The 27,755-nt window shown below is 38.7% G+C and overlaps 1 protein-coding gene across 1 annotated transcript in view; it reads right to left on the reverse strand.

Annotated features, from left to right (window-relative positions):
• The window catches only part of LOC127428625 (titin-like), a 76,896-nt gene that overhangs the window by 17,887 nt on the left and 31,254 nt on the right, over positions 1 to 27,755 (reverse strand). Inside the window, 27 exon segments of the mRNA XM_051677088.1 lie at positions 3,830 to 3,880; positions 4,028 to 4,078; positions 4,229 to 4,279; positions 4,402 to 4,500; positions 4,728 to 4,747; positions 4,750 to 4,843; positions 5,007 to 5,114; positions 5,353 to 5,433; positions 5,513 to 5,578; positions 5,993 to 6,076; positions 9,651 to 9,701; positions 9,848 to 9,898; positions 16,293 to 16,343; positions 16,494 to 16,544; positions 16,667 to 16,765; positions 16,993 to 17,109; positions 17,276 to 17,383; positions 17,622 to 17,702; positions 17,782 to 17,847; positions 18,254 to 18,337; positions 20,526 to 20,576; positions 22,802 to 22,882; positions 23,361 to 23,456; positions 23,557 to 23,598; positions 25,027 to 25,146; positions 25,558 to 25,704; positions 26,330 to 26,497. Coding sequence (XP_051533048.1) covers positions 3,830 to 3,880; positions 4,028 to 4,078; positions 4,229 to 4,279; positions 4,402 to 4,500; positions 4,728 to 4,747; positions 4,750 to 4,843; positions 5,007 to 5,114; positions 5,353 to 5,433; positions 5,513 to 5,578; positions 5,993 to 6,076; positions 9,651 to 9,701; positions 9,848 to 9,898; positions 16,293 to 16,343; positions 16,494 to 16,544; positions 16,667 to 16,765; positions 16,993 to 17,109; positions 17,276 to 17,383; positions 17,622 to 17,702; positions 17,782 to 17,847; positions 18,254 to 18,337; positions 20,526 to 20,576; positions 22,802 to 22,882; positions 23,361 to 23,456; positions 23,557 to 23,598; positions 25,027 to 25,146; positions 25,558 to 25,704; positions 26,330 to 26,497 — 2,169 coding nt within the window.

Consider the following 27,755-nt stretch of genomic DNA (forward strand, 5'->3'; position numbering starts at 1 on the left):
CCAAATTTTTTTTTTTTTTTTTTTGCTTTCCCCAGATCTGTACCTCAACACAATCCTGTCTCTGAGCTCTGCAGGCAGTTCCTTTGACCTCATGGGATGTTTTTTGCTCAGATAACCTTATATACACAGGTGTGTGCCTTTCCAAATCATGTCCAATCTATTGGATTTGCCACAGGTGGACTCCAATCAAAGTGTAGAAACATTTCAAAGATGATCCAGAGAAATGGGATGCACCTGAGCTAAATTTCAAGTGTCATAGCAAAGGGTCTGAATACTTATGTCAATGTGATATTTCAGTTTTTATTTTTAATAAATTTGCAAAGTTATCAAAAATCTGGTTTTTGCTTTGTCATTATGGGGTATGGAGTGTAGATTGATATGAAAAAATTATAATTTAAAGCATTTTAGCATAAGGCTGCAACATAACAAAATGTGAAAAAAACTGAAGGGATCTGAATACTTTATGAATGCACTGAAAATCAAATATAACTTATAATTGCTTAGGCTTATGTTGTTTTAAACAGTATTACCGGTCAATAATAAAAATGAAGCAAATGCCACATCCTAGGTTAAGTGAACACAACTGTATTACAATTATGACATGTCCGTGCAACAATGTGTCAGTAAAAAACTCAAATTAAAGGTGCGAAGTGCCTATGTGGCTTAGCATGGAGATACAAACTACCAGCTTCTGTGTACTTTTATATTCCATTCATTGTATACAGTATTACTTTACTATAACTTCAGGTCTTGACAGCTATGGCAGGGCATAATTACTTTTCAAAACTATAAGAGGAGACCATCCTGTTACCCAAACGTACACCAGGCTCCAGATAACTCTTTTGACCTTGTGGCAGTCTCAAGTCATGCGCAAAAGAAAATGAGCAATCATCGGTTAATACTGGATGTGTCAATCAAATTGACAATTTAGTGAAAGAAATAGTAAGATGATGATGATAAAAACAACAAGAAAAAGAAGTGGGCTTTTTTTTTTTTTTTTTTTAAAGGGACTCGACTGGTCTTAGGAAAAAGTCAGATTCCACACGTGTCCGAGTCCATGACGAGATCAAGACCTTAAAATCATGGAGTAAAAACAAAATGTTTTTCATTTCATTTCGTTCTGAGCAGAAAATGTATTTTTCCGTTCCGGTTCCAGCGTTTCGCTGTCATTATTCATGTCAATAAGTCATTTTTTTTCCCCACGTGGGGGAATTATCAGCATAGAAATCATAACAAGCAAAGTATACAGTAGCCTATATAAAATAACATCTTTTCAATAAATTTATTCTTAATATTAAATATATCCGCAAAAATATTAAAAATATTTCAAAAACACATCTGGCCATCTTAAATCAATTAAAAGACAAAATCTCTCTCTCCTGCATGCATGCACACACTGCTTGGGTGTGTTTGGACTTAATGTCATCTTATATGGGCTGAATTATTTTATTTTAAACATGAACTAATTATTTAATAATTATTTTGTTATTTTATTTTAATTTTAAAATAAAAATTAATATAATACGATAATATAAAATATATTTAAAATATTAAATAGAGAATTATAATTTAATTATTATAATTATTTGATTTAATTACAGATATGCTTCTCAGTCAGATCTGGGCAGCTTCAAATGTGTATAAATGCATCATATCTAACAATAATTCAGTGAAAAAAATAAGTAGCTTGTGAGTTTAGGGAGACTGACTCAACTGCATCATTCACAGGGCGTCATTAGAGTGGGCAGGATGCTGAAGAACTTATTTGCCGCTGATAGTTTGGGGCAACTCTCTGATCGACTCTCTTCGGGTTTTACAGGTAGCATAGTTATGCACAAGGAATACAGTTATTAAATACTATTTTTAAAAAACAAAGTTGAATTAACGTGGACTGGTGGCTTCAACAGAAGCAAATACCATCAATTAACAACAATGGTGCTCACGGTAGGTCTGTCTATAAAAGTTTAACTTTTCAAGTTACTGTTAAAAATCTATTACCCTATGGAGAAAGTGAATGGGATTTTTACTTCTGGAACCAGACTGTTGCACTCTATAACACATATTAGGCCTCTGGAATACTTGGTTCTGATTGGCCAATCACAGAATTCTAAGGTCAGATATTTTTCCTACATAGCCGTGCTAGTTTAATGTCTCTCAAATCACACTATGGTCTCTTTCTTTACACATAATAAAAAAAAATTCAACGAATGTTGTCATTTTTTTTCATTTACTTGGTAAGTAGCCATGAAAGAACGCCCACCATTATGCCTGTACCAAAGCAACTCAAAATCACTTGCTTAAATGACTGGTGCCCTGTTGCTCTGACCCTCATCATCAGCAAATGCTTTGAGAGGCTAATCAGAGATTACATCTGCTCTGTGCTGCCTGCCTCACTGGACTCACTGCAGTTTGCTTACCGCAACAACCGCTCCACTGATGATGCCATTGCATCTACACTACACACTGCTCTCTCCCACCTGGAAAAAAGGAACATATAAGTGAGAATGCTGTTTGTAGACTACAGCTCAGCATTCAACACCATAGTGCCCTCCAAGCTTGATGAGAAACTCCAGGCTCTGGGCTTAAACAGCTTGCCATGCAGCTTGATCCTGGACTTCCTGTCAAGCAGACGGCAGGTGGTTAGAATGAGGAGATGTTGCTGCCCATCGCTGACCCTCAACACTGGAGCCCCGCAGGGCTGTGTTCTCAGCCCACTCCTGTATTCCCTGTACACACATGACTGTGTGGCAACACATAGCTCCAATGCTATCATTAAGTGTGCTGTGATACGACGGTGGTAGGTCTGATCACTGACAATGATGAAACAGCCTACAGAGAGGAGGTGCACACTCTGATACGCTGGTGTCAGGAGCACAACCTCTCCCTCAACGTCAGTAAGACAAAGAGCTTATGGTTGAGAAGAGAAAAAGAACACAGCCACTGGTGGAATGGAGCACCAGTGGAGAAAGTCAGCAGTTTCAAGTTCCTCGGTGTCCACATCACTGAGGAACTCACATGGTCCATCCACACTGAGGTCGTCGTGAAGAAGGCTCACCAGCGCCTCTTCTTCCTGAGACGACTGAGGAAGTTTGGAATGAACCGCCACATCCCCACATGGTTCTACACCAGCACTGTAGAGAGCATCCTTACTGGCTGCATCACTGCCTAGTATGACAACAGCACCGCCCTCAACTGCAAAGCCCTGCAAAGTGTGGTGCAAACTGCCAGACACATCATCTGAGGTGAGCTTCCCTCCCTCCAGGACATATATACCAGGCGGTGTGTGAAAAAAGCTCGGAGGATCATCAGAGACTCCAGCCACCTGAGCCATGGGCTGCTTTCACTGCTACCATCAGGCAGGCGGTATCGCAGCATCAAGACCCGCACCAGCCAACTTCATGACAGCTTCTTCCCCCAAGCAATCAGACTTTTGAACTCTTGATCGCTCACGATACATATAGCAGCACTGCACTTTATTAGCCTCAGACTGGACTCACATTTTATACTTCTCTTAATAACACACTGGCAACTGACTATCAACCGACAGCTGAATGTCAACACAACACTTCTTATTTATTTCTACTGATTACATGGGGGGGTTACACCTAACATTATTAGGTGTATATTGTGTTGTGTAAAAAGATGTGTAAACTATGTTATGTGTAAATCAGATGTTTGCTTGGAACCGCACCAAAGACTTTCACCCAATGTTGCACTTGAGTATATGGTTGAGTGACAATAAAGGGATTTGATTTGTTAATGTACAGTAAGCCAGTCATTACTGTAAAATAAACACTGACAGTAAAAGTCCACCTTCAAAATTTCTTACCTTGGGAACATCTTTAGACTTCTCAGGAACTCCAGAAGGTTTCGTCTTTTCCTGATTAGGCAAATTAACAATGTAAATTCGAAGCAAAAATAGTTTGTTGACATTATCTTATTAATGACAGAGTCCTGACTACAAAAGAGCTAAAAACAACACAGCACACGTTACACAGTAAAAAGTCCACCTTTCGAACTTTCCTACCTTGGGAACATCTTTAGACTTCTCAGGAACTGCAGTAGGTTTCGTCTTTTCCTAATTAGGCAAATTAACAATGAATATAAATTTGAAGCAAAAATAGTTTGTTGACATTATCTTATTAATGACAGAGTCCTGACTACAAAAGAGCTAAAAACAACACAGCACACGTTACACAGTAAAAGTCCACCTTTCGAACTTTCCTACCTTGGGAACATCTTTAGACTTCTCAGGAACTGCAGTAGGTTTCATCTTTTCCTGATTAGACAAAATTAACAGTGGTGGTTTTAATCTAAACTCAAATGATAAGCATTACAGTACATTATATAATACTGTTCATTGCCATAATGTTATTAATGACAGTTATTATAAAGTATTACCTGTTGAGGAGGAACGGGGGCCTTAACAACAGGTGCTACAGCGGGAGCCGTGAAACCTCCAGAGAGAATGTCCAGTGCTTCATCTGTGTCCAGTGAGGGCTGGGACAAGGGATACATCCACCAATCAGATCACAGCATCCAGTGACCGTAGCCAATACCCACACACTATTACAACCAACCTATTCTCACATAACTAAACAACATTCGACAGATGTAATGTACTATATGTCTGATAAAGACTGAGGGCGTTAGAACACATAATTAGTCCACAATTTATACAATGTCAAATCTTGAGCATCTTTCATAAATTATGATGGATGTCTGACCTCTTTTGGAGGAGGGGGAGTTTTTGGAGCTCTTTCTCTGAGAATCTGTAATCTGGTGGGAGTGTGTCCTCTCTCTCCCCAACACGCACACCCTTTTCTGATTTAATTTTTTTCTCCTGATTAAAACATGCAAATTACTTACAAAAACACACATACACACACACACTCTTGAAATGTCATTCAAAGATGATTTCCACATTTAATATTTTGTCTAAATTTCAGATTGTGTCTTTAAAAATAATCGAATATAAATTACGAAAGAGTAAATAGAGACCTTACATCAACTATGTCACCAGGTTTGAGTTCAGGTAGTTTCTTTGGTGGTTCTGGAGCGCCCAGTGTGTCTCCCAAAGAGCTTAGAGCGTCCATCGGCATGGAACTGTCCAGCTGGAAAGGAATAAAAGGACAAAGATACTTAATGATCCTCATTCAGAAAGTTTCACACTCTGTCCCTTATTGAGGATCTAAAAGAGCACATTAATGATCATTTCACATGTAATCTCAAATATAATCTTTGAGTTGAAGGTAAATGAAGAATTGTGGCATACGTTTCACACAGTTCTTTTATATATAACAACAATTCTGTTTGGTAGTTTCTGTTCTTGTGGAAAATCTTCTGTTTTACCTTCTCTATCTTGGCTTTCTTGTCAGCTGGTGGAGCAGGTGATTTGGTTACAGAAGCAGGTTGAGACGTCGCCTGTTGTTTCTTAGGACAGAGAGACATGTTTGGTGATTGGACATGCACATAATATCAGAAGACATTGTGTGACATATTTTAAAATTACCTGCTGATAAGCTGGAGGAGGAGCAAAGTTGGAGCGCGCATCCACTGCACCAATGGTTTCAGTTTTCTAAAAAAGGAAGGAATAAATATCAAACAAAGAAACAAATACATCTGTTCCACCTCTAGATTAAAGCTTGAAGTGTATAACTTTCTTTTTCAATGTCAAAATACTTTCTCCAGTCCCTGCTTAATATGCAGAGACTTTAAATATAAACTATGAGCCATTTGTAGGTTGATTTCCCAGAAAAACACTGTGAAACACTGTGGCGCTATCAAAACATTGCTCTCTTTTTTTTTTTTTTTGAGCATCCTGACCAGCCTGACACAGCAACATTAGCTCAACCAATGGCATGAGGCTATCGGTTTAATGGACCACTGGAAAATCATTATTTTTGCAAATCTGTTTGGTGACACTAATCACACAGAAATGACACACTTCAGCTTTAAGTGGAGTCTCTGTATAGGAGATCGATAAACTCACCACCTCTGTCTTCTTAGGAGCACTCGGAGCTGAAGACACAAACCCAGCCGAGAGCGAGTCCAGCGCCTCATCTGTGCTTATAGGCTGATGACATAAAACAAACACAAATTAATGCATGAAAAAACACTAAATGTGACACATTTTAATGTACAATGTAGGGTTGGGCAAAAAAATAAATAAATAAATAGATTTTTCGATTAATTGTTTTTTATTTATTTTTTATTTGGCCGAATCGATATCGATTCTGAAAAGTAGTTTATCGATCTTTGTGTACTAGGTCTGGTTAACGTGAGTCCTGCAGCTTAGGGGTCCACAACTCCCAGGTGTTTGCGGGAGTGGGAGAAGCAGGTGTAAACACGGAGATAGTGTAGCACATGTTGACAGAGTACAACTATTCCTCGACTCGGTAGCCAGCAGTTATGTATGTGTGTGTGTGTGTGTGTGTGTGTGTGTGTGTGTGTGTGTGTGTGTGAGAGAGAGAGAGAGAGGAGAGTGTGAGTGAGTGAGTGTGTGTGTGTGTGAGAGAGAGAGAGAGAGTGAGTGAGTGTGTGGGCGCGTGTGTGTGTTCTAAGAGTGCTTGCGATGTGGATTCATGCAAGAAGTCTGTCAAAAGACCCATCTGGTTACCTATCAATGTATGAATGTAAACACAAAGAATCAAAATATTTAAATTACAAATGTGTAATTCCAGCTCTGTCGCTGTCTAGCATGTCATTTATAATAATAAAACAATAACAACAATAACAAGAAAACGAAAATATGTATGTTGAGGGGGTGGTCTACATGTCTCCCCCTGCTGCTCAGAATCCTGTAGGAAACACTGAACTCTTATTTATTTTTAAATTAGTGTTCCATGTACAGCTTTAGAAACATCTCTCCAATTAGTAGTACTGAATTTTCAATGTCTAATGAATCGATTTTAATCGAATCGAAATCTTGTGAATCGAAATGGAATCGAATCGGAGCATCTGTGCCGATACCCAGCCCTAGTACAATGACAAAAGATTCTTCATAGTTGTAATTCTAGAAATGACCATTAGAGGGAGCCACAAGTTCAATTTCAGAGAAAATAAAAAAAGGCATGTGCCATGTCAGGAAACCTAAAGACACACCCTCTGCATACCAAAACACAAACAACATGCTACTTTTCGGATACTAACTTATTAAACAACCACCAGTTGAACAAACTGTGTGTGTGTGTGTGTGTGTGTGTGTGTGAGCTGATTAGGCAACAATTTGCTGAAACTGAATGAGTGAAAGCAAAGGAGAGTGATGCATTTTATGTTTGCTTCTGTTTGCTAGCCAACACCCTTAGAACTAGCAAAACAGATCAAAACTAAAACAAAAGCCCAGATTGGTGGAGTGTTGCAGTGACGGTTGTCCTTTTGCAAGATTCTCCAATCTCCACACATGATCTCTGGAGCTCAACCAGAGTGTCCACTGGGTTTTTGGTCACTTCTCTTACCAAGGCCCTTCTCCCCCAATCGCTCAGTTTGCTCAGCTCTAGGAAGAGTCCTGGTTGTTCCAAACTTCTTTCATTTAAGAATTATGGAGGCTGGGGCCTGGGTAGCTCAGTGAGTATTGACGCTGAGTACCACCCCTGGAGTCACGAGTTCGAATCCAGGGTGGGCTGAGTGACTCCAGCCAGGTCTCCTAAGCAACCAAATTGGCCCGGTTGCTAGGGAGGGTAGAGTCACATGGGGTAACTTCCTCGTGGTTGCTATAATGTGTGGTTCTTGCTCTCGGTGGGGTGCGTGGTAAGTTGCGCGTGGATGCCGCGAAGAATAGCGTGGGCCTCCACACGCGCTACGTCTCCGTGGTAACGCACTCAACAAGCCACGTGATGAGATGTGCGGACTGACGGTCTCAGACACGGAGGCAACTGAGATTCATCCTCCGCCACCCGGATTGAGGTGAGTCACTACGCCACCACAAGGACTTAGAGCGCATTGGGAGCTGGGCAATCCAAAAAAAAAAAAAAAAAAAAGAATTATGGAGGCCACTGTGCTCTTGGGAACCTTCAATGCAGCTGAATTTTTTTTTTTTTTTTTTTGCCTTCCCCAAATCTGTACCCTGACACAATCCTGTCTCTGAGATCTGTAGGCAGTTCCTTTGACCCCATGGGATGTTTTTTGCTCAGATATGCATTTTCAGCTGTGAGACCTTATACACACAGGTGTGTGGCTTTCCAAAACATGTCCAATCTATTATTTTGCCACAGGTGGACTCCAATCAAAGTGTAGAAATATTTCAAAGATGATCCAGAGAAATGGGATGCACCTGAGCTAAATTTCAAGTGTCATAGCAAAGGGTCTGAATACTTCTGTCAATGTGATATTTCAGTTTTTTATTTTTTAATAAATTTGCAAAGTTATCAAAAATCTGGTTTTTGTTTTGTCATTATGGGGTATGGAGTGTAGAATGATGTGAAAAAAATAAATAATTTCAAATGAAGGGGTCTGAATACTTTATGAATGCACTGAATATCAAATATAACTTATAATTGCTTAGGTTTATGTCGTTTTAAACAGTATTACCAGTCAATAATAAAAATGAAGCAAATGCCACATCCTAGGTTAAGTGAACACAACTGTATTACAATTATGACATGTCCGTGCAACAATGTGTCAGTAAAAAACTCAAATTAAAGGTGCGAAGTGCCTATGTGGCTTAGCATGGAGATACAAACTACCAGCTTCTGTGTACTTTTATATTCCATTCATTGTATACAGTATTACTTTACTATAACTTCAGGTCTTGACGGCTATGGCAGGGCATAATTACTTTTCAAAACTATAAGAGGAGACCATCCTGTTACCCAAACGTACACCAGGCTCCAGATAACTCTTTTGACCTTGTGGCAGTCTCAAGTCATGCGCAAAAGAAAATGAGCAATCATCGGTTAATACTGGATGTGTCAATCAAATTGACAATTTAGTGAAAGAAATAGTAAGATGATGATGATAAAAACAACAAGAAAAAGAAGTGGGCTTTTTTTTTTTTTTTAAAGGGACTCGACTGGTCTTAGGAAAAAGTCAGATTCCACACGTGTCTGAGTCCATGACGAGATCAAGACCTTAAAATCATGGAGTAAAAACAAAATGTTTTTCATTTTGCTTCATTCTGAGCAGAAAATGTATTTTTCCGTTCCGGTTCCAGCGTTTCGCTGTCATTATTCATGTCATTATTTTTGCAAAATAAGGGATTTGCCTCAGCCAAAATCAGTGATAAGTCTTTTTTTTTTCCCCCATGTGGGGGAATTATCAGCATAGAAATCATAACAAGCAAAGTATACAGTAGCCTATATAAAATAACATCTTTTCAATAAATTTATTCTTAATATTAAATATATCCGCAAAAATATTAAAAATATTTCAAACACACATCTGGCCATCTTAAATCAATTAAAAGACAAAATCTCTCTCTCCTGCATGCATGCACACACTGCTTGGGTGTGTTTGGACTTAACGTCATCTTATATGGGCCAAATTATTTAATTATTTAATAATTATAAAATATTTAATTAATATTATACAAATAATATTAAATATTAAATTTATTTAAATATTTGATGAAATAAGTGGGATAAGATACAGTACGCCAGTCATTATTGTAAAATAAACACTGACAGTCAAAGTCCACCTTCAAAATTTCTTACCTTGGGAACATCTTTAGACTTCTCAGGAACTGCAGTAGGTTTCGTCTTTTCCTGATTAGGCAAATTAACAATGTAAATTCAAAGCAAAAATAGTTTGCTGACATTATCTTATTAATGACAGAGTCCTGACTACAAAAGAGCTAAAAACAACACAGCACACGTTACACAGTAAAAGTCCACCTTTTGAACTTTCCTACCTTGGGAACATCTTTAGACTTCTCAGGAACTGCAGTAGGTTTCGTCTTTTCCTGATTAGGCAAATTAACAATGTAAATTCGAAGCAAAAATAGTTTGTTGACATTATCTTATTAATGACAGAGTCCTGACTACAAAAGAGCTAAAAACAACACAGCACACGTTACACAGTAAAAGTCCACCTTTCGAACTTTCCTACCTTGGGAACATCTTTAGACTTCTCAGGAACTGCAGTAGGTTTCATCTTTTCCTGATTAGACAAAATTAACAGTGGTGGTTTTAATCTAAACTCAAATGATAAGCATTACAGTACATTATATAATACTGTTCATTGCCATAATGTTATTAATGACAGTTATTATAAAGTATTACCTGTTGAGGAGGAACGGGGGCCTTAACAACAGGTGCTACAGCGGGAGCCGTGAAACCTCCAGAGAGAATGTCCAGTGCTTCATCTGTGTCCAGTGAGGGCTGGGACAAGGGATACATCCACCAATCAGATCACAGCATCCAGTGACCGTAGCCAATACCCACACACTATTACAACCAACCTATTCTCACATAACTAAACAACATTCGACAGATGTAATGTACTATATGTCTGATAAAGACTGAGGGCGTTAGAACACATAATTAGTCCACAATTTATACAATGTCAAATCTTGAGCATCTTTCATAAATTATGATGGATGTCTGACCTCTTTTGGAGGAGGGGGAGTTTTTGGAGCTCTTTCTCTGAGAATCTGTAATCTGGTGGGAGTGTGTCCTCTCTCTCCCCAACACGCACACCCTTTTCTGATTTAATTTTTTTCTCCTGATTAAAACATGCAAATTACTTACAAAAACACACATACACACACACACTCTTGAAATGTCATTCAAAGATGATTTCCACATTTAATATTTTGTCTAAATTTCAGATTGTGTCTTTAAAAATAATCGAATATAAATTACGAAAGAGTAAATAGAGACCTTACATCAACTATGTCACCAGGTTTGAGTTCAGGTAGTTTCTTTGGTGGTTCTGGAGCGCCCAGTGTGTCTCCCAAAGAGCTTAGAGCGTCCATCGGCATGGAACTGTCCAGCTGGAAAGGAATAAAAGGACAAAGATACTTAATGATCCTCATTCAGAAAGTTTCACACTCTGTCCCTTATTGAGGATCTAAAAGAGCACATTAATGATCATTTCACATGTAATCTCAAATATAATCTTTGAGTTGAAGGTAAATGAAGAATTGTGGCATACGTTTCATACACAGTTCTTTTATATATAACAACAATTCTGTTTGGTAGTTTCTGTTCTTGTGGAAAATCTTCTGTTTTACCTTCTCTATCTTGGCTTTCTTGTCAGCTGGTGGAGCAGGTGATTTGGTTACAGGAGCAGGTTGAGACGTCGCCTGTTGTTTCTTAGGACAGAGAGACATGTTTGGTGATTGGACATGCAAATAATATCAGAAGACATTGTGTGACATATTTTAAAATTACCTGCTGATAAGCTGGAGGAGGAGCAAAGTTGGAGCGCGCATCCACTGCACCAACGGTTTCAGTTTTCTAAAAAAGGAAGGAATAAATATCAAACAAAGAAACAAATACATCTGTTCCACCTCTAGATTAAAGCTTGAAGTGTATAACTTTCTTTTTCAATGTCAAAATACTTTCTCCAGTCCCTGCTTAATATGCAGAGACTTTAAATATAAACTATGAGCCATTTGTAGGTTGATTTCCCAGAAAAACACTGTGAAACACTGTGGCGCTATCAAAACATTGCTCTGTTTTTTTGAGCATCCTGACCAGCCTGACACAGCAACATTAGCTCAACCAATGGCATGAGGCTATCGGTTTAATGGACCACTGGAAAATCATTATTTTTGCAAATCTGTTTGGTGACGCTAATCACACAGAAATGACACACTTCAGCTTTAAGTGGAGTCTCTGTATAGGAGATCGATAAACTCACCACCTCTGTCTTCTTAGGAGCACTCGGAGCTGAAGACACAAACCCAGCCGAGAGCGAGTCCAGCGCCTCATCTGTGCTTATAGGCTGATGACATAAAACAAACACAAATGAATGCATGAAAAAACACTAAATGTGACACATTTTAATGTACAATGACAAAAGATTCTTCATAGTTGTAATTCTAGAAATGACCATTAGAGGGAGCCACAAATTCAATTTCAGAGAAAATAAAAAAAGGCATGTGCCATGGCAGGAAAAGTAAAGACACACTCCCTGCATACCAAGACATCGACACAAACAACACGCCACTTTTCGGATTGCTAGGGAGGGTAGAGTCACATGGGGTAACCTCCTCGTGGTTGCTATAATGTGTGGTTCTCGCTCTCGGTGGAGCGCATGGTTAGTTGTGCGTGGATGCCGCGGTGAATAGCGTGGGCCTCCACACGTGCAACGTCTCTGCGGTAACACGCTCAACAAGCCATGTGATAAGATGCGCGGACTGATGGTCTCAGACGCGGAGGCAACTGAGATCTGTCCTCCGCCACCTGGATTGAGGCGAGTCACTATGCCACCATGAGGACTTAGAGCGCATTGGGAATTCGGCATTCCAAAATGGGGAGAAAAGGGGAGAAAAAAAAAAAAGAATTATGGAGGCCACTGTACTCTTGGGAACCTTCAATGCAGCCAAATTTTTTTTTTTTTTTTTTTTTGCTTTCCCCAGATCTGTACCTCGACACAATCCTGTCTCTGAGCTCTGCAGGCAGTTCCTTTGACCTCATGGGATGTTTTTTGCTCAGATAACCTTATATACACAGGTGTGTGCCATTCCAAATCATGTCCAATCTATTGGATTTGCCACAGGTGGACTCCAATCAAAACCAGATTTTTGATTGGAGATTTCTTTTTAATAAATTTGCAAAGTTATCAAAAATCTGGTTTTTGCTTTGTCATTATGGAGTGTAGATTGATATGAAAAAATTATAATTTAAAGCATTTTAGCATAAGGCTGCAACATAACAAAATGTGAAAAAAACTGAAGGGATCTGAATACTTTATGAATGCACTGAATATCAAATATAACTTATAATTGCTTAGGCTTATGTTGTTTTAAACAGTATTACCGGTCAATAATAAAAATGAAGCAAATGCCACATCCTAGGTTAAGTGAACACAACTGTATTACAATTATGACATGTCCGTGCAACAATGTGTCAGTAAAAAACTCAAATTAAAGGTGCGAAGTGCCTATGTGGCTTAGCATGGAGATACAAACTACCAGCTTCTGTGTACTTTTATATTCCATTCATTGTATACAGTATTACTTTACTATAACTTCAGGTCTTGACAGCTATGGCAGGGCATAATTACTTTTCAAAACTATAAGAGGAGACCATCCTGTTACCCAAACGTACACCAGGCTCCAGATAACTCTTTTGACCTTGTGGCAGTCTCAAGTCATGCGCAAAAGAAAATGAGCAATCATCGGTTAATACTGGATGTGTCAATCAAATTGTCAATTTAGTGAAAGAAATAGTAAGATGATGATGATAAAAACAACAAGAAAAAGAAGTGGGCTTTTTTTTTTTTTTTTTTTTTAAAGGGACTCGACTGGTCTTAGGAAAAAGTCAGATTCCACACGTGTCCGAGTCCATGACGAGATCAAGACCTTAAAATCATGGAGTAAAAACAAAATGTTTTTCATTTCATTTCGTTCTGAGCAGAAAATGTATTTTTCCGTTCCGGTTCCAGCGTTTCGCTGTCATTATTCATGTCATTATTTTTGCAAAATAAGGGATTTGCCTCAGCCAAAATAAGTGATAAGTCATTTTTTTTTTCCCCATGTGGGGGAATTATCAGCATAGAAATCATAACAAGCAAAGTATACAGTAGCCTATATAAAATAACATCTTTTCAATAAATTTATTCTTAATATTAAATATATCCGCAAAAATATTAAAAATATTTCAAACACACATCTGGCCATCTTAAATCAATTAAAAGACAAAATCTCTCTCTCCTGCATGCATGCACACACTGCTTGGGTGTGTTTGGACTTAATGTCATCTTATATGGGCTGAATTATTTTATTTTAAACATGAACTAATTATTTAATAATTATTTTGTTATTTTATTTTAATTTTAAAATAAAAATTAATATAATACAATAATATAAAATATATTTAAAATATTAAATAGAGAATTATAATTTAATTATTATAATTATTTGATTAAATTACAGATATGCTTCTCAGTCAGATCTGGGCAGCTTCAAATGTGTATAAATGCATCATATCTAACAATAATTCAGTGAAAAAAATAAGTAGCTTGTGAGTTTAGGGAGACTGACTCGACTGCATCATTCACAGGGCGTCATTAGAGTGGGCAGATGCTGAAGAACTTATTTGCCACTGATAGTTTGGGGCAACTCTCTGATCGACTCTCTTTGGGTTTTACAGGTAGCATAGTTATGCACAAGGAATACAGTTATTAAATACTATTTTTTAAAAACGAAGTTGAATTAACGTGGACTGGTGGCTTCAACAGAAGCAAATACCATCAATTAACAACAATGGTGCTCATGGTAGGTCTGTCTATAAAAGTTTAACTTTTCAAGTTATTGTTAAAAATCTATTACCCTATGGAGAAAGTGAATGGGATTTTTACTTCTGGAACCAGACTGTTGCACTCTATAACACATATTAGGCCTCTGGAATACTTGGTTCTGATTGGCCAATCACAGAATTCTAAGGTCAGATATTTTTCCTACATAGCTGTGCTAGTTTAATGTCTCTCAAATCACACTATGGTCTCTTTCTTTACACATAATAAAAAACATTCAACGAATGTTGTCATTTTTTTTCATTTACTTGGTAAGTAGCCATGAAAGAACATCCACCATTATGCCTGTACCAAAGCAACTCAAAATCACTTGCTTAAATGACTGGTGCCCTGTTGCTCTGACCCTCATCATCAGCAAATGCTTTGAGAGGCTAATCAGAGATTACATCTGCTCTGTGCTGCCTGCCTCACTGGACTCACTGCAGTTTGCTTACCGCAACAACCGCTCCACTGATGATGCCATTGCATCTACACTACACACTGCTCTCTCCCACCTGGAAAAAAGGAACATATAAGTGAGAATGCTGTTTGTAGACTACAGCTCAGCATTCAACACCATAGTGCCCTCCAAGCTTGATGAGAAACTCCAGGCTCTGGGCTTAAACAGCTTGCCATGCAGCTTGATCCTGGACTTCCTGTCAAGCAGACGGCAGGTGGTTAGAATGGGCAGCAACATCTCCTCATCGCTGACCCTCAACACTGGAGCCCCGCAGGGCTGTGTTCTCAGCCCACTCCTGTATTCCCTGTACACACATGACTGTGTGGCAACACATAGCTCCAATGCTATCATTAAGTTTGCTGTGATACGACGGTGGTAGGTCTGATCACTGACAATGATGAAACAGCCTACAGAGAGGAGGTGCACACTCTGATACGCTGGTGTCAGGAGCACAACCTCTCCCTCAACATCAGTAAGACCAATGAGCTTGTGGTGGACTTCAGGAGCAAAGACAGAGAACACAGTCCCATCAACATCAATGGAGCACCAGTGGAGAGAGTCAGCAGTTTCAAGTTCCTCGGTGTCCACGTCACTGAGAAACTCACATGGTCCATCCACACTGAGAAGGCTCACCAGTGCCTCTTCTTCCTGAGACGGCTGAGGAAGTTTGGAATGAACCACCACATCCTCACACGGTTCTACACCAGCACTGTAGAGAGCATCCTGACTGGCTGCATCACTGCCTAATATGGCAACAGCACCACCCTCAACCACAAAGCCCTGCAAAGTGTGGTGCGAACTGCCAGACACATCATCTGAGGTGAGCTTCCCTCCCTTCAGGACATATACACCAGGCGGTGTGTGAAAAAAGCTTGGAGGATCATCAGAGACTCCAGCCACCCGAGCCATGGGCTGCTCTCACTGCTACCATCAGGCAGGCGATATCGCAGCATCAAGACCCACACCAGCCGACTTCATGACAGCTTCTTCCCCCAAGCAATCAGAGTTTTGAACTCTTGATCGCTCACGATACATATAGCAGCACTGCACTTTATTAGCCTCAGACTGGACTCACATTTTGTACTTCTCTTAATAACACACTGGCAACTGACTATCAACTGACAGCTGAATGTCAACACAACACTTCATATTTATTTCCACTGATTACATGGGGGGGTTACACCTAACATTATTAGGTGTATATTGTGTTGTGTAAAAAGATGTGTAAACTATGTTATGTGTAAATCAGATGTTTATTGTAATTGTCATACTGCTATGTTGCTTGGAACCGCACAAAAGACTTTCACCCACTGTCGCACTTGAGTATATGGTTGAGTGACAATAAAGGGATTTAATTTGATAATGTACAGTACGCCAGTCATTATTGTAAAATAAACACTGACAGTCAAAGTCCACCTTCAAAATGTCTTACCTTGGGAACATCTTTAGACTTCTCAGGAACTCCAGAAGGTTTCGTCTTTTCCTAATTAGGCAAATTAACAATGAATATAAATTTGAAGCAAAAATAGTTTGCTGACATTATCTTATTAATGACAGAGTCCTGACTACAAAAGAGCTAAAAACAACACAGCACACGTTACACAGTAAAAGTCCACCTTTCGAACTTTCCTACCTTGGGAACATCTTTAGACTTCTCAGGAACTGCAGTAGGTTTCATCTTTTCCTGATTAGACAAAATTAACAGTGGTGGTTTTAATCTAAACTCAAATGATAAGCATTACAGTACATTATATAATACTGTTCATTGCCATAATGTTATTAATGACAGTTATTATAAAGTATTACCTGTTGAGGAGGAACGGGGGCCTTGACAACAGGTGCTACAGCGGGAGCCGTGAACCCTCCAGAGAGAATGTCCAGTGCTTCATCTGTGTCCAGTGAGGGCTGGGACAAGGGATACATCCACCAATCAGATCACAGCATCCAGTGACCGTAGCCAATACCCACACACTATTACAACCAACCTATTCTCACATAACTAAACAACATTCGACAGATGTAATGTACTATATGTCTGATAAAGACTGAGGGCGTTAGAACACATAATTAGTCCACAATTTATACAATGTCAAATCTTGAGCATCTTTCATAAATTATGATGGATGTCTGACCTCTTTTGGAGGAGGGGGGAGTTTTTGGAGCTCTTTCTCTGAGAATCTGTAATCTGGTGGGAGTGTGTCCTCTCTCTCCCCAACACGCACACCCTTTTCTGATTTAATTTTTTTCTCCTGATTAAAACATGCAAATTACTTACAAAACACACACACACACACACACTCACTCTTGATATGTCATTAAAAGACGATTTCCATATTTAATATTTTGTCTAAATTTCAGATTGTGTCTTTAAAAATAATTGAATATAAATTACGAAAGAGTAAATAGAGACCTTACATCAACTATGTCACCAGGTTTGAGTTCAGGTAGTTTCTTTGGTGGTTCTGGAGCGCCCAGTGTGTCTCCCAAAGAGCTTAGAGCGTCCATCGGCATGGAACTGTCCAGCTGGAAAGGAATAAAAGGACAAAGATACTTAATGATCCTCATTCAGAAAGTTTCACACTCTGTCCCTTATTGAGGATCTAAAAGAGCACATTAATGATCATTTCACATGTAATCTCAAATATAATCTTTGAGTTGAATGTAAATGAAGAATTGTGGCATACGTTTCACACAGTTCTTTTATATATAACAACAATTCTGTTTTGTAGTTACTGTTCTTGTGGAAAATCTTCTGTTTTACCTTCTCTATCTTGGCTTTCTTGTCAGCTGGTGGAGCAGGTGATTTGGTTACAGGAGCAGGTTGAGACGTCGCCTGTTGTTTCTTAGGACAGAGAGACATGTTTGGTGATTGGACATGCAAATAATATCAGAAGACATTGTGTGACTTATTTTAAAATTACCTGCTGATAAGCTGGAGGAGGAGCAAAGTTGGAGCGCGCATCCACTGCACCAACAGTTTCAGTTTTCTAAAAAAAGAAGGAATAAATATCAAACAAAGAAACAAATACATCTGTTCCACCTCTAGATTAAAGCTTGAAGTGTATAACTTTCTTTTTCAATGTCAAAATACTTTCTCCAGTCCCTGCTTAATATGCAGAGACTTTAAATATAAACTATGAGCCATTTGTAGGTTGATTTCCCAGAAAAACACTGTGAAACACTGTGGCGCTATCAAAACATTGCTCTGTTTTTTTGAGCATCCTGACCAGCCTGACACAGCAACATTAGCTCAACCAATGGCATGAGGCTATCGGTTTAATCGACCACTGGAAAATCATTATTTTTGCAAATCTGTTTGGTGACACTAATCACACAGAAATGACACACTTCAGCTTTAAGTGGAGTCTCTGTATAGGAGATCGATAAACTCACCACCTCTGTCTTCTTAGGAGCACTCGGAGCTGAAGACACAAACCCAGCCGAGAGCGAGTCCAGCGCCTCATCTGTGCTTATAGGCTGATGACATAAAACAAACACAAATTAATGCATGAAAAAACACTAAATGTGACACATTTTAATGTACAATGACAAAAGATTCTTCATAGTTGTAATTCTAGAAATGACCATTAGAGGGAGCCACAAGTTTAATTTCAGAGAAAATTATAAAGGCATGTGCCTTGGCAGGAAAAGTACAAGACACACCCTCTGCATACCAAGACACAAACAACATGCTACTTTTCGGATACTACTTTCGGTTGAACAAACTGTGTGTGTGTGTGAGCTGATTAGGCAACAATTTGCTGAAACTGAATGAGTGAAAGCAAAGGAGGGAGAGTGATGCATTTTATGTTTGCTAGCCAACACCCTTAGAACTAGCAAAACAGATCAAAACTAAAACAAAAGCCCAGATCGGTGGAGTGTTGCAGTGATGGTTGTCCTTTTGCAAGATTCTCCAATCTCCACATGTGATCTCTGGAGCTCAACCAGAGTGTCCATTGGGTTCTTGGTCACTTCTCTTACCAAGGCCCTTCTCCCCCAATTGCTCAGTTTGCCCAGTTCTAGGAAGAGTCCTGGTTATGCCAAACTTCTTCCATTTAAGAATTATGGAGGCCACTGTGCTCTTTGGAACCTTCAATGCAGCTGGATTTTATTTATTATTATTATTATTATTATTATTATTATTATTATTTATATATATATATATATATATATATATATATATATATATATATTTTTTTTTTTTTTTTTTTTTTTTTTGCTGCCTTCCCCATATCTGTGCCTCGACACAATCCTGTCTCTGAGCTCTGCAGGCAGTTCCTTTGACCTCATGGTTTGGTTTTTGCTCTGATTTTCAGCTGCGAGACCTATTATTTTGCCACAGGTGGACTCCAATCAAAGTGTAGAAACATTTCAAAGATGATCCAGAGAAATGGGATGCACCTGAGCTAAATTTCAAGTGTCATAGCAAAGGGTCTGAATACTTATGTCAGTGTGATATTTCAGTTTTTTATTTTTTACCAAGTCATTTTTTTTCCCTATGTGGGGGAATTATCAGCATAGAAATCATGACAAGTATACAGTAGCCTATATAAAATAACATCTTTTCAATAAATGTATTCTTAATATTAAATATATCCGCAAAAATATTAAAAATGTTTCAAAAACACATCTGGCCATCTTAAATCAATTAAAAGACACAATTTCTCTCTCCTGCATGCATGCACACACTGCTTGGGCGTTTTTGGACTTAATGTCATCTTATATGGGCCGAATTATTTTATTTTAAACATTTACTAATTATTTACTAATTATTTTGTTATTTTATTTTAATTTTAAAATAAAATTTAATTAATAAAATATTAAAAATATATTTTATATTTAAAATATTAAATATATAATTATAATTTATTATAATTATTTGATTTAATTACAGATATGCTTCTCAGTCAGAACTGGGCAGCATCAAATCTGTATAAATGCAACATATCTAACAGTAATTCAGTGAAGACTTTAATACAACTGAGAAAAGTACTTTTTACCTCATTAATTTTTCCTTGTATCTGGATTAACTGTGCATGTATATATAGTAATTATACAACACATTCACAACAGGCATTAAGGCAAAGAAATGTGTGATGCAGCAGTTTCCTTCAGAATCAATGCACATGCTTATTATGTTCCACTTAAATGAGAGAAGCCTTATTTTTTGGGCAAAAGGAAGTGGTGTAATTCCACTTCCACTATAGTACTGTAATAAACCATTTAGACTTTGGTTTCATGATCAGAATGAAATTAACCGGTTATTAAATGGTTACCAACATTTGAAAGGAATTTCTTTCCTGTTTTCGGTTATGTTCTGCAAAAAACGTTCATCCGTTTTCATTTTCGTTCCTTGCAATGTTTTCAGTCCCAAGACTGAAATCCGGTCTTGAGTACAACAACACTGACAGTGAAAGAGACTGTGAGAATAACAGTAAGACAGGCAGAATGACAATAAGACCCGTGCAAGACAATAACCGTGTTACAGTAAGAGTAAAGATGCAGTCTGCCCTTGTTCTGTGGCGCTAGGAAGAAGACAAGCAAACACTAAAGTCGACTTCAAATGTATGTCGACCAGAAGGATGCGAGTCACATGACTGTAATGAGGTAAAAATAATACACTGCACACACTGATAGTAAAAATCCAACTCCTCAATTTTCCTACCTTGGGAACATTTTTAGGCTTCTCAGGAACTCCAGCAGGTATTTTCTTTTCCTGATTGGAAGAAATAACAATGGTTAGTCTGAAAGCCACACCTACTAAATCCAAATGCATTGGAGTGGAGAGTCGTTTAAGACTAAAACAGACTCAAACAGAAGTTCACACATTTGTTAGATGTAATAAGCAAAAACAGGTTTGATAGAGGCATTAAGGAGGGGAAAATGATTTCCTGAAAGAAGAGGAAGTAATGTGGGGAGAGAGAGGGAATGTACAGTGCATCTGGAAAGTATTCATAGCGCTTCACTTTTTCCACATTTTGTTATGCTACAGCCTTATTCCAAATGGATTAAATTCATTATTTTCCTCAAAATTCTACAAACAATACCCCATAATGACAATTTGAAAGATTTATTAAAAATAAAAAACAGAAAAAAAAAAAAAAAAAAAAAAAAAAAAATCACATGTACATAAGTATTCACAGCCTTTGCCATGACACTCAAAATTGAGCTCAGGTGCATCCTGTTTCCACTGATCATCCTTGAGATGTTTCTACAACTTGATTGGAGTCCACCTGTGGTAAATTCAGTTGATTGGACATGATTTGGAAAGGCACACACCTGTCTATATAAGGTCCCACAGTTAACAGTGCATGGCAGAGCACAAACCAAGCCATGAAGTCCAAGGAATTGTCTGTAGACCTCTGAGACAGGATTGTATCGAGGCTCAGATCTGGGGAAGGGTACAGAAAAATTTCTGCAGCATTGAAGGTCCCAATGAGCACAGTGGCCTCCATCATCTGTAAATGGATGAAGTTTGGAACCACCAGGACTCTTCCTAGAGCTGGCCGCCCGGCCAAACTGAACGATCAGGGGAGAAGGGCCTTAGTCAGGGAGGTGACCAAGAACCCGATGGTCACTCTGACAGAGCTCCAGCATTTCTCTGTGGAGAGAGGAGAACCTTCCAGAAGAACAACCATCTCTGCAGCACTCCACCAATCAGGCCTGTATGGTAGAGTGGCCAGACGGAAGCCACTCCTCAGTAAAAGGCACATGACAGCCCGCCTGGAGTTTGCCAAAAGGCACCTGAAGGACTCTCAGACCATGAGAACAAAATTCTCTGGTCTGATGAAACAAAGATTGAACTCTTTGGCCTGAATGGCAAGCGTCATGTCTGGAGGAAACCAGGCACCGCTCATCACCTGGCCAATACCATCCCTACAGTGAAGCATGGTGGTGGCAGCATCATGCTGTGGGGATGTTTTTCAGTGGCTGGAACTGGGAGACTAGTCAGGATCGAGGGAAAGATGAATGCAGCAATGTACAGAGACATCCTTGATGAAAACCTGCTCCAGAGTGCTTTGGACCTCAGACTGGGGCGATGGTTCATCTTCCAACAGGACAACGACCCTAAGCACACAGCCAAGATAACAAAGGAGTGGCTACGGGACAACTCTGTGAATGTCCTTGATTGGCCCAGCCAGAGCCCAGACTTGAACCCGATTGAACATCTCTGGAGAGATCTGAAAATGGCTGTCCAACCTGATGGAGCTTGAGAGGTCCTGCAATGAAGAATGGGAGAAACTGCCCAAAAATAGGTGTGCCAAGCTTGTAGCATCATACTCAAAAAGACTTGAGGCTGTAATTGGTGCCAAAGGTGCTTCAACAAAGTATTGAGCAAAGGCTGTGAATACTTATGTACATGTTTATTTTTCATTTTTTATTTTTAATAAATTTGCAAAGATTTCAAACAAACATCTTTCACGTTGCCATTATGGGGTATTGTTTGTAGAATTTTGAGGAAAATAATTAATTTAATACATTTTGGAATAAGGCTGTGACATAACAAAATGTGGAAAAAGTGAAGCGCTGTGAATACTTTCCGGACGCACTGTATATGCTTAAAGGGATAGTTCATCCAAAAATGACATTTCATTGTCATTATTTACTCCACCTCATATTGTTCCAAACATGTATGACTGTCTTTCTTCAGTGGAACACAAAAGGAGACGTTAGGAAGAATGTTAGCCTCAGTCAGCATTCGCTTTTATTGCATCTTGTTTCCATCCATTGAAAGTGAATGGTGACTAAGGATGCAAGTCCCAAACATTCCGCCTAACATCTCGTTTTGTGTTCCACAGCAGATATTAAGTCATATAGGTTTGTGAAAACATGTGGGAGAGTAAATAATGACAGAATTTGAACTATCATTTTTAACTACTGCTATGAGAAAAGGAATAGAGAAATGGATGAGGTTAGGAATGTATACAATCTCCAACTGACCAGGTCTTCCCTTCTGTACCCTGGCGGCAGAGTGTCATCTCTCTCACCACACAAAACACCCTTCTCTGGTTTTACACTAGGCTGAAACATGCAATACACACACATATAGCACAAAACAGGCTGTTAAATAAACAGCATTCACAAACACACAACAGCATGCTAAGACTATACTTTAAAGGCACAGTTCAACCAAAAATGATTTTTTTTCCCCCAAAAGTCATTATTTACTCACCTTCATTTAGCTCCAAACCTATATGACTTTATTTCTTCTGTACAACCAAATGGAGATGTTTGGCAGAATGTTAGTCTCAGTCACCATTCACTTTTCTTGCATCCTCTTTTCCATACAATAAAAGTGAATAGTAACTGTGGCTAACATTCTGTCTAACATCTCCTTTTGTGTTCTACAGAAGAAAGTAAGTCATATGGGTTTAGAGCAAAATTAAGGTTGACAGAATAACAGAATTGTACTTTTTGGGTGAACAATTCCTTTAAGTTTTAAATACACATCAGTCAAATATCTACACAGTGAAATATCTACAGTACACACATGCATTACCTCTTTGACTTCTGGTCCTGTGTGTTCTGGGACTTTAGGAGCCACAGGTTTTGATGATGGTAACGTCCCAGCCAGGGCATCAAATGGATCTCCAGCCTATGCAACAACATGAGGGTGAGAAAATGATGGCAGAATTATCGTCACTGATAAATGCACCATCATATACCATAAATAGAAACTCAGAATGTATACAGACCTCTGTACTGACTTTAGCTGCTGGGCCCACTTCCACTTGCACCTGAAGGCCACAACAAGATAACCATAAGTCTCCACACTGACCAAAATTTTTGCACTATGGTATTGATACACTTGCATTTATTCATTTGACTGATGCCTTCATCCAAAGAGCTACATGCAGAGCTTTCAAAGTATATATTTTATCACTATGTGTGTTCCCTGGGAATCAAACCCAAGACACTGGCATTGCTAACGGCATGCTCTACCAGTCTAGCTACAGGAATTCTACAAAAAAAATTGAACTCGCAACCTGTCGCACTTTTCGCAAGACAAAAGTATCTGAGCCACAACGGTCAATATTTACCACCTTTCAACAGTAGATAGCAAACCTACATCGGCGAAACATTTAGATTATTTTGATCTGGGCTATGTTTTTTGAAGCATTTACTCATCAGCAAACATTGCTGATAATCCCAGCTGGATGTTAGCATGTATAACATAGTGCACATATAATCTGCTCTTAAAGGGACAATCCATCCAAAAACTAAAATTCTGAAATACTTTTCTTGTTGTACGATTCTTTGTCTTTCATGGAACACAAAAGGAGATGTTTGGTAGAATTTTAGCCTCAGTCACCATTCACTTTAATTGCATGGAAGAAAAACAAATGCAATAAAAATGAATGGTGACTGAGGCTAGCATTCTGCCTAACATCTTTTGTGTTCAACAGAAGAAAGTAATACGGGTTTGGAACAACAAAAGAGTGAATTAATGATGACAGCATTGTCAGTTTTGGGTGAACTATCCCTTTAAGATTCAGTATCTAATATTTGTATGCAAATAGTACTTTTAAAGCTGAAGTATGTAATTTCTGCGCCACTAGTGCCAGTGAATGGAATTGCAAAAATAAACGTTTTCAAAACAGCTTTCTGAATACACCCCTCTTCTGCTGTTGTTCAAACAGTCAGACAGTCCCACCCCCAACTCACACCATTGGTTGAGTAATGTTGTTCGGCAGGGTCTTAGCGGGGCACTCAAAACAAACTAAAAAATATTTATAGTGCCACAGAGACACAGTGTTTACAGTTTTTGAGAAAATTAACCTATGCATGGCTTAAATATAGTTGTCTCTGCACATTACACGGGGATTTTTCAATTAAGTGCTTTTTTGCATGCATTTTGGTGATAAACATGTTACATATCTGGGCTGTTGCTTTGCATCCTGTTTGTGTTGTTTTCTTTCTAAATGAGCTCTCATAAAAATTATGAGTTCAGACTTTGGTGGTTATCATTTAATGGTTTGCAAATGATTCCCTCTCAAAAGGCCTTTGAACATACAATAAGTTAAACTGGGTGCTTCTTTTCATGGACAAATCTAAAACATTTACACTTTTAGCATGAGAATGTGTGGGAAAAATTGAATGGTGAGGTCATTTTGAGTTTTAAGAGCAAATGCACTCCACATGGTGCTTCTTCATTCTGTAAATACCTTTTGGCCACTTATCGCCTTTTGGGCACCACTTCCAGGTAAACCAGCCATGGCTAAGGGCTTTCCGACAACTGGATCCACCTTTGCAGGTCCCAGTTTGGTTGAAGGAATAGTTGTACTCTATCAGAAGCACATGCACCATGTTCGTTCATTAAAACCAACTTTAATACGTCACAGTGCGAGCAATCGAGCAGCCGAAGCAAAACCAGAGTTGAGAGTGAAAGAATCAAAAGATAAGGTCTTATCTTTTCAGGAGTGCAATGATGCAACTCCTCACACACAGGTGTGTAAAAGGACTGCAGTGAGAAGCAGAGGATATTGAGGTAATCTGGGGGATGAATGGGACATTGTGGAATCATCCATCCAAAGAGAGCTCTTAAAGTGAACAAGCTATGTGAAATGCAGCAATAGATGGTGGTGCAGCAGAATATATCATGGAAGGCATGAACATGCCAATGGAGTCTTGTTTGCAGAAGAACAAGAGAAACTGAACACCTCTTGAATATGAATGTTTTTTTTTTTTTCGTATACCTGGGTCTTTTCTTGTGCAGGGTCTTTGGGCTTCACAGTGACTGTGGATGGCTTCACCGATCCACCTGTTGTGCCAGAAGATCCAGTTCCAGAACTCACAGGTAGATCTTTGGCCGGCAAGAGAGGTGTGGGTTTAGAGACTGTAGCCTGCAATCATGATGCAGATGTGAGGACTAGAAACTTGTCGTACCACAGCCCTTTTACAGTTGGTACTGAAGAAGCACTTTGAGTATGAAGCAAGCCCGAAAGATAAGGTAAAACAGATGGATAAATACCAAAATAAGGCGGTTTGCAGATGGAGTTTAGTTCGAAATGGCAGAGGACATAGTTTAAATTTAAAGCTGCTTCATGGCTTGGAAAAACTCCACCAGGATTGTCATGAATGTCGTCAGTATTGATATAATGCAGGTAGGGTAGTCATGAAAGTTTGGATTTAGTGTTAGGTAGAACCAAAAAAGAAAGAAAACACCTCTTTCCCACAAAACAACAAACTCCATTAGACATAGAGGGTTGTGCAACAAGTTGTCCATATTTCTGACCATGGCAAGGATGTGAGAAAATACAGATATCCAGATGTTAAAGGAATAACAGAAACACAACTCATACATCAATTAAAGTATTCTGTTAGTGTTCACCAAGAGTGTTAACCAAGAATGAAAGGTTAAATAAAAGGAGAAACATAAGTGATAGTAATATATGTCGGAAAAAGTGTAAGGAGGCACTGAAGAGGGTGTCCATAGTCCATTAAATGCAGCAAACGGATGGTGTCTACCTGTTGTGTGACCTGAGGAGGTCCTTTCTTAGTCGCTGCAGTACCAGCAGCCCCTCCACCACCCACAGCTCCTGCAGTAGAGGCAGTTACGGATGGAGCTGCTGGGGATGCAGGGGTGGTGCCGGGTTTAACAGCCGCGGCTGCTGTGGCAGATTGCATGGGTCCTTTCTGCAATGCAGATGTAAGGATGTCAATCACATGACAGATTTAGAGCACTAAATGCAACAGTATGGTTCCGGAAGAAAAAAATCCCATTCATTTTCTCCACAGGTGAATAATTACGTTTTTTTTATTTTTATGATAACTTAAACACCTTTAAGATAAACCTACCATAAGTTCAGAGGAAGTTAATCGATGGTATATGCTTCTGCTAAAACAACCAGTCTGCGTTGTTTCAACTTTATTTTTAAAAAGTTGGTCTTCATACACTCTTAAACTACTTACAATTTTAAGATGTGAAAGAGTAATCGTTTAATTGCGTACTCATTCAGCTTTAAATATTCGACTTGTAAAACACTTCTCGAATATTGCAATTAGATTTTCCTTTGTGCCTTTGCATACCATGGGCAACAATGAAACTTCTTCTCTCACCTAAATCTGGCAGTTACAACACAATGAATTTGTTGACGCTGTGGAAGACGCTTCAGAAGACTTGGAATGTATGTTTCTATGTGTGAGTGCATATGTTTTTTGGTTTTTTTCCTTTTTGAATTTAGATGATGTTGTTTATGCATAGTGCTCATTTCATAAGAAAAACAGGTTCAAAGGTTGAAGTAATCGATTTAAAGTACTCGATTACTTGTTTTGATATGTGTTAGAATACTCGACTACAAAATTACTCTAAATGCCCATCCCTAATATATTTGCAGATATCTGAATATTTTGCAATGAACTTCAAATGTATTGTTTCTATACTTATAATCAACAACTTTAAATCAAGTTTTATATTCTTTTTAATTCGATTGCATCATTTGCAATGCTTGTAGTTCATTCCTTCATGAAAGACGGTAAGTACACAGTCTTGTCACTTTGTCTTTTTGTCTGATTTTCAAACACTATTTTGCTTCAAATCAAAGTTTGTAATGTTGTGACTCACCTCAGAGCTTGTTGGTTTGGTTCATGGATTAGAACTCTTTTCTGAAGGATTTTATGAAATCGCTATGGAAAAAATGAATGGGTAAAATACTTCCGGAACCAAGATGACTGACAACGTAGGCAGGCACTGTTGCTCTCTACTGCACTTATAGAGATTCTTCTATAGAACTTTTTGTTGATAGATACAGTAGAAAGTGGATAGGAAATTAACGGGATGAGAGAAGAAGATGGTATTGGGGCACAAAGCAGGCCAGATTTAAACCCCCTGTCACCTGAAAAAGCACACCGGCTCAGTGTGCCTGGATTGAGTATGCAACTGTAGACCATGGCT

This window comes from Myxocyprinus asiaticus, chromosome 38 (genome assembly GCF_019703515.2).
Source record: "Myxocyprinus asiaticus isolate MX2 ecotype Aquarium Trade chromosome 38, UBuf_Myxa_2, whole genome shotgun sequence".
NCBI classification, from domain to species: Eukaryota; Metazoa; Chordata; class Actinopteri; order Cypriniformes; family Catostomidae; genus Myxocyprinus; species Myxocyprinus asiaticus.